At 42.1% G+C, this 12,244-nt stretch overlaps 1 protein-coding gene across 9 annotated transcripts; it reads right to left on the bottom strand.

Annotated features, from left to right (window-relative positions):
• Positions 1-2,044: 2,044 nt before the first annotated feature.
• On the bottom strand, positions 2,045-4,496 carry LOC123412791. 9 transcript variants are annotated; one of them, XR_006613601.1, is made up of 6 exons: positions 3,962-4,492; positions 3,722-3,820; positions 3,360-3,505; positions 3,214-3,304; positions 2,868-3,026; positions 2,045-2,640 (listed from the first exon to the last, which is right to left on the bottom strand). XR_006613601.1 is itself a non-coding variant. In XM_045105730.1 (5 exons), the coding sequence occupies exons 1-4, from the start codon at positions 4,199-4,201 to the stop codon at positions 3,247-3,249; spliced, it is 468 nt and encodes a 155-aa protein (XP_044961665.1). In that variant the 5' UTR covers positions 4,202-4,496; the 3' UTR covers positions 2,829-3,026; positions 3,214-3,246. The 9 variants fall into 9 exon arrangements, 7 of the variants coding, with proteins under 7 accessions (XP_044961665.1, XP_044961660.1, XP_044961663.1 ...); XM_045105730.1 differs by lacking the exon at positions 2,045-2,640 and having other exon boundaries at positions 2,829-3,026; positions 3,214-3,278; positions 3,409-3,505; positions 3,962-4,496; XM_045105725.1 differs by lacking the exon at positions 2,045-2,640 and having other exon boundaries at positions 2,829-3,026.
• Between the last annotated feature and the right edge of the window lie 7,748 nt (positions 4,497-12,244).

Below are 12,244 nucleotides of genomic sequence, written 5' to 3' on the forward strand. Positions count from 1 at the left end.
AAACATATAACAATGTCACCCAAAAGAGCATGGAACAAACATAAATTATAGATACTATCAGTCGTAGTGGAGGAAAATCGAGAGAGAGAGTGGCCGTACTTTGCACATGATGCAAGGAACTGTTGGTTTGGTTTAAGTGCAGATGGCATTAATCCTTTTGGGGAGCAGAGCAGCAATCATAGCCTGGCCCGTCACTCTATATATTTATAACCTTCCTCCATGGTTGTGCATGAAGCGGAAGTTCATTATGATGCCAGTGCTCTTCTAAGGCCTCAAGCAACCCGGCAATGACATTGATGTGTACCTAAGGCCATTAGTGGAAGAACGTTTACAGCTGTGGGACATCAAAGGTGTATGTGTGTGGGATAAGCACAAACAACAAGAATTTGATCTACGAGCGTTGTTGTTTGTAACCATCAATGATTGGCCTGCTCTTAGTAACCTTTCTACACAATATGTTCCCCTTCGAGAGGTTCATGGGGGTCTTAATGAAATATGTTCACAACCGTGCTAGGCCAGAAGGAAGCATCTCCAAGGACCATGAAACACAGGAGGTCAGTGAGTTTTGTGTTAACTTTATTCCTGATCTTAAGCCGATTGGTCTTCCTGAATCGCGGCATGAGGGCAGACTGGGTGGAAAATGCACGCTAGGGAAGGATTCAGTTATATGTAGGGACGGGCATTCTTGAGCGCAAGCACACTATACAGTTAACACATGGATATTGTACGCTCTGTACATGGATATTGTACGCTCCAAGAACCCTGAGTAGTGTGATCCCTGGATCAAACGTACACACATGGCATCATTTGGCGGTTGGTTGCAAACACGTCTCGTGCTTGACCCTTAAGTTGGACATGACATGTACTTGTTGGCCAAGTCACCATCTTCGACTATATTAAATTTCAAAGAATACGAGATAAATGGGAATACATTTTACACGATCCTCCAAGATAAAAAGAGCACCAACGAAAATAGTGGTGTCCACTTTGATGCAGCAAATACCAACAATAGGCCAAAGGACACATATTATGGTTACATAGAGGAGATATGGGAACTTGACTATGAAAACAATTCGAACATCCCTTTGTTTCGATGCAAATGGGTCAATCTGAAAGAAGCTGGGGTAAAGGAAGACCCGCGGTACGGAATGACAACAGTGGATCTCAATAATGTTGGCTACACAGATGAACCATTTGTCATAGCCAATGATATGGCGCAGGTTTTCTATATGAATGACATGTCTACCAAGCCGAGAAAAAAATAAGGAAGCGAACACATCATACGATGAGCCAAAGCGCCACATAGTTTTTTCACGAAATATCGTCGGAGTGGAGGGCAAGACAGGCATGTCACAATATTATGAAAAATTTCACGAAATTCCTCCCTTCAGAATGAAGACTGACCCAGGGCGATAGGAATGGTAGCTCCTCCTCGTCTCTGGAGCTACCGTCGGAGTGGTTGCAGGTGCTGGACATGCATGCTTGCCGGCGCTACAGATTGGACGAACTAGGGAAGAGGCGAAGTCGGCGAGCGAAGCGGGGTGGAGCGAAATGCACTAGGGTTTACTCCGGAGGGGCATTTTGTGGGTTTAGTCTGGCGCAACAGCGGGCCGGGCTGACGTGTCGGACGCTACCGGGCCGCCTCATATGCGTCCTATATTTCGGCTGGAGATGAGGGGTGTTTGTCAGTTCGGGCGTTTGTCAGCGGTTTAAGAGCTTCAGTTGGATTGTTTTTTGTGATCGATCAGTGATCGGACGGCCTGCCTGAATATTTGAGACGGATATGAAGGATCCGATTGTATATGCTCTAAGATCCACATTTTTGTTTCATGTCATGCTGCTCATTTTCTATGGAGTTTCGTCCATAAGACTCTGGGCAGAGAGTGTCCAGTGTCTTGGACCGTTCTTGGAGGGCCATGCCAACCATATCCGTAGGAGAGATACCTCTTTTGGTTAGTGTTCAATGGTGATGACCTAAACCTTGTGAACGACACGTAACATGATAGTGATCAAACCGGGCGAGTCTTTTACGCCATGTCGGTGACTATTTAATTTTATAGCTACTAGTACAAATGCCCGTGCGTTGCAACGGGCAGAACCTACCCCAGTGCCATCACACACCATTTATTATATCCAGTTCTGAACTTACAGAGAAAGGTTGCAGCTAATTTGTCATTTAAGCTAATCTTAAAGGACAGAGATCCGAGGTGAAGATTCAGAAAAATTGAGCAAAAATTTGTCCAACGTAATAGAAAGTCTGCAGTAAAAATTTGTCATTCGAGCTATGCTTAATATTACTTAATAGGAACATGGATCCCCTTTCATCCTAATATTACTTAATAGGAGCAAAAAATAAGGTGCTTCCATGATGATCCTCTAAAAAATAGAGGCGTAAAATAAATGTATGTTACTGCAAAATATTCATTTTCTACAAACAAACTATTTCATCATTGTTGTTTACAAACATTGACAATTAAATCCAACAATGCACGTACCTTGAGTTGACTTTCCAAAATAGTTTCTTTAAATTCCATCTCTGTGAGGGTTTGCTCAGCATCATTATCATACTCTGGGTCAAACTCGTGTCCCTTTGCATTATATATTTCTATCTAATCAATTTAGTTAAAGAAGGCCCTTTATCTGGCACATGTAAATTGAACGGATCAATTTATAATATAGGGATATTGTAGGAATCTAAGGAAATACAAAGGTGAGGCTTATATTTAGTTAGTCAAGAAACCACTTCTAAGTCTATCTTTGGTATACTTTGTCGATAGTACGAATATCTAAATGAGGTCTTCAAGCATAAATGTTTTGGGCACCTCAAATGTTTTAGTAATAACCATGATATAAAGCCAATGTCGCACCATTTAAAAAGCATGACAATAATTGTATAGGTCCAATAACCCAACCCAGATTTTTAGGCCACAGGCCAATGTCCTTTGGGCGAACATCGAAATGCGCCCAGTTATCAGCTCCACATCTTATGGGAGAAAATTGTGTCCATGGTATAGCTTTTGGCTCTCCTGCACCAGAAGTAAATAAAACAGATCAAAATCACACATGAAGTTATAAACATAGGGAACTGGTGCAACGAGAGATAAAAGAAATTGCATCAGAAACTCAGTGTAGTCAAGGCCTGTTGTTGCTGATGAAAAAGGTATGTTAATTAGGGTGTCTAGAAATTGATAAACTGGAAAGTATATGGATGACCTGCAAATCCTAGACATTTAGCTGACATGTAGGTCACATCACAAAATCACCTCTGCTTTTGCAATCTGGGTATTTCATCAAAAGAAAGAATCTGAACCACAATCAGTTATCTCTGTGTAACATGAAGGATGTAATTTGTTGCATACCTTCCAGCAGCACGAGAAAGAAAATCTTTCCAGGACATATCACCATTACCTAGTGCAACTCCAAGACAGTCTCCAGTTGCAAGAATTACAATAGCTTTAGATGAAGTCCCTTCCATGAGACGGCAGAAGAACACAACTTGATTGATCTAGATAAGTGTTAAGAATTGTTCTGTGATAATTCAGTAAGTCCATGCAAAAAAGTATAAATGAAATATAGATTGTTAAAACAATGCAAAATTATTATTTTCGCAAGATGTAATCCTACAAAACATATATATTATTTTCTTGTAAGAGTTGAGCAAATTAAGTTACTGAAACACATATATTGACTTACTAACTAAATAATTTGATCAATCATATACCTGTAAGTGGGAATTTATGTGATATCTCAGCAAATCTCTCCCTAATAAATACTTGTACATGAGCTCTTCTCCACACCAAGGTAGCTCGGCTTGGTGCCCCTGGAGCAGCCAAGAGAGCAAGAGAAATAAACAAATGTAGTTGTTAGTCAGATTCAGACCAGAGCAGAACAAGAAATTCACTTAACTGTTGACTGCATTCCCTCCCATCTTCAGAGGGAGCTCAGATTTTGATTTTTATACCTGAAGTGGAAGATGGCGGCGAGCGTGGCGAGCTCGCTGCTCCTGAGCACCAGGTCCCTGAATTCCTTCCCCGGATTGGAAGGAGACATGGCTGGCCAGCGGGCAGAGATGCGGCGGCGGCGGCCAGCGGGCAGAGATGCGGCGGCCAGCGTGCAGAGACACCTCCGTCAGCACCGCGGGAGCGCTCGGCGCGTGCTGCACCAGCCGAGCCGGCGCCGGCACCGGGGCGCGCTCCAGCATCCTCACCTCGACCGTGACCGCCTTCTTGGTCGCCACCTTCGCCCTGGCCGCCTTCTCCGCCTCGTTGCCCGTCTTGCTCGCCGGCTTCCTCGCGGCCGGCAGCTGCAGCTGCTGTCAGAACTTGTGGATGAAGTCGTCCGCCCTCTCGTCCACGCACGCGGCCTCCGGCCGCCCCACGTCCGGCCGCCTCGCCTCCGTCAGCACCACGGGAGCCCTCGGCGCGTGCTGCACCAGCCGAGCCGGCGCCGGCACCGGGGTGCGCTCCAGCCTCCTCACCTCGGCCGTGACCACCGAAACCTTATCTTAACAGAAGGATCTCGGGTGGAATACTTCAAAACATGAGGTTCTTTTTGTAAGAACGAAACGTTTCCTGGTTAGTCACTTAAAAAGGGACGGCGGGTTAATTACTTGAAAAGACAGGGACTTTTTTGCAAAATATCCACGACGTACGGCAGAAGCAGTAGCTGCTTTATTATTAGGGGAGATTTTACACCTCTAGCACACGCTTTCTAGACAACAGGAAAAGGATCGGTTAGGGGGGCATGAATAATATGTTGTGTGCGCATAACAACGTCTTGCTTCCCCGCCCAGCTAGTTCCTAGTAGGTCCATGGAGCCTTGTATCGCTTTTCATTTTTCACTATGTTTATGTTGTTGCTCTAGCAGACTTATTTTACTTTCTTTCCGTCACTTTATTTTGTTGTCTGGATGTGGTGATTTTCTATATCTTTCTCTAATAATAAAGTACGGAGTGCTTCTGGCGTCCGTCGTGGGCGTTTTTGCAAAAAAAACCTTTATTTCTTCGAAATCAACCTGGAGTCCTTCATTAAGTGGAAAAAACGTTTGATTTTTAGGTCGTGTTCCTTTCTTCTATCTTATCCATTGCCCCGCCTCCTCCCCTGCTCTCTCCATCGCCCGCAGAACTCCACCCAATCCCTACTTCCTCGCTGAGATCCAAAGACGGACGCGGCGGCTGGGAGCGGATGCACGTGGAAGGAGGAGTTCAGCGAGTAGGAGCTGCTGGTGGCCGCCGTTCTCGCGGACCTGCTATCTTCATGGGGGAGGGACCTGGCGGGCTTGTGCGGGGGCTTGCTCCGGTGGCGGCTTTATCCACACGCGCCCGCGGCTGGCAGTTCAGCTCTCTCCGCGCGGCAAGCTGGAGGAGGGGCAGAGGTGACCACGCGGTGAGGTGAAGGAGGCGAAGACTCAGAGCGGTCCTATTGCTGCTTGGCGAGGCACTTGGCGGGGCCGCAGTGAGGTTGGAGCTGCTCGATGCATACGCCGCCGCTGCGCTCGGCCTCTCCGGCTATCCAATGTTGCCGCTGCCACTACTTCCGCCACCGCCATTATCGGACTCTCCGACCATCTGTCGCCGCGCTTGTCCTCTTCGGCCATCCGTCGCTGTTGCCGCCTCCGTGCTCGGCCTCTCCGGCCATCCGCCGCTACCGGCGCCATCGTGCGCGCGTCCTCTCTGGCCAGGAGGGTGTCCCGCATGTAACTACGCTACTCATGCATGTCTATGCTAATTCGAGTGCAGTACTCTGTGCAATGCTCTACTTCGTCCTCAAAATATCCACTGAATGCCCCATGGCTGGTTTGCCCTTCTGATGTTCGACATTATGCTTGCGCAGTGACCGCATTATGTACTCCTCCATATATCCTTTTCTATAAACTAATAGATAGCATTGCCATACTAATTGTGTGCTTCTGTATTAGGAAAACACAAGAGATTTGCTTATGTACTCCTAATTAATCTGGTTTAGTTTCAGCATAATTGTTCTCAGCCATTATCCTGAAATAGAAGACATTGATGTGCACTTCAAAATTCGGGGCAATTTTCGCATGAAAGGTAAGCAATTCAAAGTAGATTCCTGTAGGTACATTTTATTTTGGTTTAGCTGATGGTGTGCTTTGGTATAGGTTTGATCTCTTATTGCTTTGTTCTTTTGTGGGACTTGCTTTGGTTTCTTTAATCAGGAATTCAGGATACAATCATTTGATAGGTTTCTATTATTATTAACGAATATAGATTACTTGCATAGTTACATTGTTTGACTCACAAGCTAGCTGCATAGTTGAAGTTCAGCAAGCCGAGAGGATGATCTGGTAGTTTTACTAGGATAATGTGTATCATTGCTCACTGCATGCTGAAAATGTTCTACCATGCAAGATGTTTAATAAAATGCTGAAGATGTTTCGTACTGAATTGGCGAAGTTATAGTTGTTGCGGATTATTTGTGGACAGATCGAGACCAAAGCATGTCACCATTAGCTTAGACCCAGATTTTTCAGGTTGGAATGTTGTCTGGACAGAACTTCATTATACTTTATGTTCTTAGTATACATAGTTGACTTCTGTTTACATCTAAAGAAGTGTTACTTCTGTTTAATTTTTTTTGCTAGAAATAATATTTATCATTTGTCTTGCTTTTCAACAACATCCCAACCTCCGCGGCCTAGCACGTGATAAGAAGCACAATTATTCCACTACATACACTAGTGGAAAACGGGCCTTTGGACGGGACCATTTAGTCCCGGCCTGCCTCTGGGCCGGGACTAAAGGACCGGCCACGTCGCCCCAATTCTCAATGCCTCCCTCGAGGCTTTAGTCCCGGCCCGTAAGGAGCCTTTAGTCCCGGTTCGTGTCCCAAACCGGGACTAAAGGGCTACGCGGGGGGCAGTGGTGGTGGCAACCGTTCGTATCCCCCTTTAGTCCCGGTTGGTGGCTCGACCCGGGACTAAAGGACTAACACGTGGCCTGCCGTAGTGGTGGCAACCGTTGGTATACCTCTTTAGTCCCGGTTGGTGGCTCAACCCGGGACTAAAGGCCCAAACGGTTTGCATCCCGCGTCGTTTCGGGCGATGAAAAGCACGAACCGAAGCGTACAGTCGCCATTTCTCTGTTTCTTCTTCTCTCTCGCTCTCCCTCTCTGCTCTTCTCCTCTCTTCTTCCCTTCTCTTCTTACACCATGCCAACTAGCTTTCATGAGGTGCTCGCACATGGCACGACCAAGCTCCATGTCGTGTACACGATCCTGAGCAGGGAGGTGCCGTTTTTTCTTCAACAGTTGAAGGAACGATGGTTTGACAACGCAGTGGATCATGAGAAGTTCTTGGGGCTTGATCTGGAGTACACGGCCGATCAACGCGGTGTTGCCGTCATCCAACTATGCTTCGCACGCCATGTCTTGATCTTCCAATGGGCGAGGTAAGTTTTGAGGCTTTCTTTGATCCAAGATAATGACATTGTAAGTTTATTTGTTTCAATCATAGTTGGTTCCCTTCAAATAGTTGTAGTGAAACAATTTTGATTAGTTGAAGGGGAGCACAATCTAATTGGAATAGTGTTCCATCATCTGAAAAATCGTATTAGAATCAACTAGTGTATAATATGTTCCATTGGAATCATAGTTGGTTCCCTTCAAATTGTTGTAGTGAAACAATTTTGATTAGTTGAAGGGGAACACAATCTGATTGGAATAGTGTTCCATAATCTGAAAAATCGTATTAGAATCAACTAGTGTTTAATATGTTCCATTGGAATCATAGTTGGTTCGCTTCAAATAGTTGTAGTGAAACAATTTTGATTAGTTGAAGGGAACACAATCTGATTGGAATAGTGTTCCACAATCTGAAAATTTTGATTGGTTCAATATGTTCCATTGAAATCATAGTTGTAGTGATACAATTTTATGCGGTGTTCTTTGATCCAAGGTTATGAAAATTGAATATAGCTAGTGATCTCTCTAGGTTCCATTGGATAGCAATATGATATGTCATAGTCATGAAAATTGCATATAGCTAGTGATCTCTCTAGGTTCCATTGGATAGCTATAGTGATCTCTCTAGGTTCCATTGCATATGTTCTATGAGAATCCTAAAGATAATTTTCTCTTTAGTTGTAGTGAAACATGTTTCCTTATTGCAGCAGTATGTAACATTTGTTCCATTTTAATTTGTTTTTGTTGCAGGAGTGACAAGCATTGTCCAGAACTCATGGACTTCCTTCGGAGCCGCATCATTTTTGCTTTCGTTGACATAAGGAACGACAAGCTGAAGATGAGGCACATCTTCGGTATTGAGATACCAGCTGGTTGCCTCGTTGATCTCCAAACGATATTCAGGCTTCGACATGACAGGACTTCGATCACTCATATGGCAGTTGCCTTGATCGACGATTCATATGGTGATATGAAGACCAGTTTCCCAAAGTCTCAGCACAAACTTTGGGAGAAGGGCCCACTTGATGATATCAACATTGAGTATGCAGCAAAAGATGCAAACGTTTCATACGAGTTGTACCGCAAGATTCGAGTCGTCCACTATGGACAGCGTCACCTCGAGGAAGGTGGACATTCTGATTTAGATGATTCAGACGAGTAGTGTTCTGAACGTCGAACACTTGTATATATATCTATGGTAGCTATTATTATGTACTGTTTGGACTAGTATCATGTACTTCTTGGACCAATTTATATATGTCTAGTTTCTGTTTGTGCCATTATAGTTTCCAAATTTGAATGGTTTAGCCCTTTCTAACTTCATTTGCTACTTTTGAATGGTTTAGCCCTTTCTAACTTCATGGTATCATGCATTTCGACTACATATATATACAAAAAGTCTTCAGTTCAAATAAGTTCAAAAAATGAAATCCCTTTTGTAACAGATCTGTTTTTGATTAAAACAGTCATCTAAAAATGAAAGACCATTACTCCCACGTGGCGTGCAGCGGAACCACGTGGCGTGCCGCGGAACCACTTTTGTTGTGGGGGTCGCTTCTCCTTCTTCTCCTTGTGCTAGATATTGGTTATGCACTAGGGCAAGTAGGAGTAGCGACAATCATCGACGGTTGAAAAATCAGGTGAACTAGTGTCCACCATATATGAGAGAAGAAGAATGTCGTCTCTTATTGTGGGTGTCGCTTCTACTTCGAGAGAGATTGTCCATTTTGTGATGTTCCTTTGAATGGTGCATTTTGAACACACAAAACGTATGGAGTTCAAATAAGTTCAAAAAAATGAAATCCCTTTGCAAGAGATGAGTTATCGTTCGAAACGCTCCTACTTCGAGAGAGATTGTCTGTTTTGTACACGAACTGCATCCAGTTTTTGTCGTAGCCCTCTCAACTTTTTAACACATGCTATGTGGGTGAAATGATGATAGCATGCCAACTTTCAACATTTTTCAGAGTTCATTTGTAGTGCTTTTCAATTTCAGGGTCAACTAGCTCAAAATAAATAAATAAATGCACGAAGAATACCAAATGAAGTCAGAAATTGTTGAAATTTTGTGATGTGCCTTAGAATGGTCCATTTGAACACACAAAAAGTATGGAGTTCAAATAAGTTCAAAAAAATGAAATCCCTTTGTAAGAGATGAGTTCTCGTTCGAAACGCTGCTACTTCGAGAGAGATTGTCCGTTTTATACACGAACTGCATCCAGTTTTTGTCGTAGCCCTCTCAACTTTTTAACACATGCTATGTGGGTGAAATGATGATAGCATGCCAACTTTCAACATTTTCAGAGTTCATTTGTAGTGCTTTTCAATTTCATGGTCAACTAGCTCAAAAAAATAAGTAAATGCACGAAATATACCAAATGAAGTCAGAAATTGTTGAAATTTTGTGATGTGCCTTAGAATGGTGCATTTTGAAGACACAAAACGTATGGAGTTCAAATAAGTTCAAAAAAATGAAATCCCTTTGTAAGAGATGAGTTCTCGTTCGAAACGCAGCTACTTCGAGCGAGATTGTCCGTTTTATACACGAACTGCATCCAGTTTTTGTCATAGCCCTCTCAACTTTTTAACACATGCTATGTGGGTGAAATGATGATAGCATGCCAACTTTCAACATCTTCAGAGTTCATTTGTAGTGTTTTTCAATTTCATGGTCAACTAGCTCAAAAAAAAGTAAATGCACAAAATATACCAAATGAAGTCAGAAATTGTTGAAATTTTGTGATGTGCCTTTTAATGGTGCATTTTGAAGACACAAAACGTATGGAGTTCAAATAAGTTCAAAAAAATGAAATCCCTTTGTAAGAGATGAGTTCTCATTCGAAACGCTGCTACTTCAAGAGAGATTGTCCGTTTTGTACACGAACTGCATCCAGTTTTTGTCGTAGCCCTCTCAACTTTTTAACACATGCTATGTGGGTGAAATGATGATAGCATGCCAACTTTCAACATCTTCAGAGTTCATTTGTAGTGCTTTTCAATTTCAGGGTCAACTAGCTCAAAAAAAATAATAAATGCACGAAGAATACCAAATGAAGTCAGAAATTGTTGAAGTTTTGTGATGTGCCTTTGAATGGTGCATTTTGAACACACAAAAAGTATGGAGTTCAAATAAGTTCAAAAAAAATGAAATCCCTTTGTAACAGATGAGTTCTCGTTCGAAACGCTGCTACTTCGAGAGAGATTATCCGTTTTATACACAAACTACATCCAGTTTTTTTCGTAGCCCTCTCAACTTTTTAACACATGCTATGTGGGTGAAATGATGATAGCATGCCAACTTTCAACATTTTCAGAATTCATTTGTAGTGCTTTTCAATTTCAGGGTCAACTAGCTCAAAAAAATAAGTAAATGCACGAAATATACCAAATGAAGTCAGAAATTGTTGAAATAGTTTTGATGTGCCTTTGAATGGTGCATTTTGAAAACACAAAACGTATGGAGTTCAAATAAGTTCAAAAAAAATGAAATCCCTTTGTAAGAGATGAGTTCTCGTTCGAAACGCTGCTACTTCGAGAGAGATTGTCCGTTTTGTACACGAACTACATCCAGTTTTTGTCGTAGCCCTCTCAACTTTTTAACACATGCTATGTGGGTGAAATGATGATAGCATGCCAACTTTCAACATTTTCAGAGTTCATTTATAGTGCTTTTCAATTTCATGGTCAACTATCTCAAAAAAAATAAGTAAATCCACGAAATATACCAAATGAAGTCAGAAATTGTTGAAATTTTGTGATGTGCCTTTGAATGGTGCATTTTGAAGACACAAAACGTATGGAGTTCAAATAAGTTCAAAAAAATGAAATCCCCTTGTAAGAGATGAGTTCTCGTTCGAAACGCTGCTACTTCGAGAGAGATTGTCCGTTTTGTACACGAACTGCATCCAGTTTTTGTCATAGCCCTCTCAACTTTTTAACACATGCTATGTGGGTGAAATGATGATAGCATGCCAACTTTCAACATTTTCAGAGTTCATTTGTAGTGCTTTTCAATTTCAGGGTCAACTAACTCAAAAAAAATAAGTAAATGCACAAAATATAACAAATGAAGTCAGAAATTGTTGAAATTTTGTGATGTGCCTTTGAATGGTGCATTTTGAAGACACAAAACGTATGGAGTTCAAATAAGTTCAAAAAAATGAAATCCCTTTGTAAGAGATGAGTTCTCGTTCGAAACGCTGCTACTTCAAGAGAGATTGTCCGTTTTGTACACGAACTGCATCCAGTTTTTGTCGTAGCCTATCAACTTTTTAACACATGCTATGTGGGTGAAATGATGATAGCATGCCAACTTTCAACATTTTCATAGTTCATTTGTAGTGCTTTTCAATTTCAGGGTCAACTAGCTCAAAAAAAATAATAAATGCACGAAGAATACCAAATGAAGTCAGAAATTGTTGAAGTTTTGTGATGTGCCTTTGAATGGAGAATTTTGAACACACAAAAAGTATGGAGTTCAAATAAGTTCAAAAAAAATGAAATCCCTTTTTAAGAGATGAGTTCTCGTTCGAAACGCTGCTACTTCGAGAGAGATTATCCGTTTTATACACAAACTACATCCAGTTTTTTTCGTAGCCCTCTCAACTTTTTAACACATGCTATGTGGGTGAAATGATGATAGCATGCCAACTTTCAACATTTTCAGAATTCATTTGTAGTGCTTTTCAATTTCAGGGTCAACTAGCTCAAAAAAATAAGTAAATGCACGAAATATACCAAATGAAGTCAGAAATTGTTGAAATAGTTTTGATGTGCCTTTGAATGGTGCATTTTGAAAACACAAAACGTATGGAGTTCAAATA

Source organism: Hordeum vulgare, chromosome 7H (genome assembly GCF_904849725.1).
Source record: "Hordeum vulgare subsp. vulgare chromosome 7H, MorexV3_pseudomolecules_assembly, whole genome shotgun sequence".
Taxonomy (NCBI): Eukaryota; Viridiplantae; Streptophyta; class Magnoliopsida; order Poales; family Poaceae; genus Hordeum; species Hordeum vulgare.

Excerpts from the sequence above, each read along its gene's own strand:
- LOC123412791 (XM_045105726.1), bottom strand. The coding sequence starts at position 4,201 with ATGCTGGAGCGCGCCCCGGTGCCGGCGCCGGCTCGGCTGGTGCAGCAC. Across the intron at positions 3,821-3,961 it reads GCCGCCATCTTCCACTTCAG|GGGCACCAAGCCGAGCTACC; the intron begins GTATAAAAATCA and ends TGGCTGCTCCAG. Across the intron at positions 3,305-3,359 it reads CTTTCTCGTGCTGCTGGAAG|ATTCTTTCTTTTGATGAAAT; the intron begins GTATGCAACAAA and ends ATTGTGGTTCAG.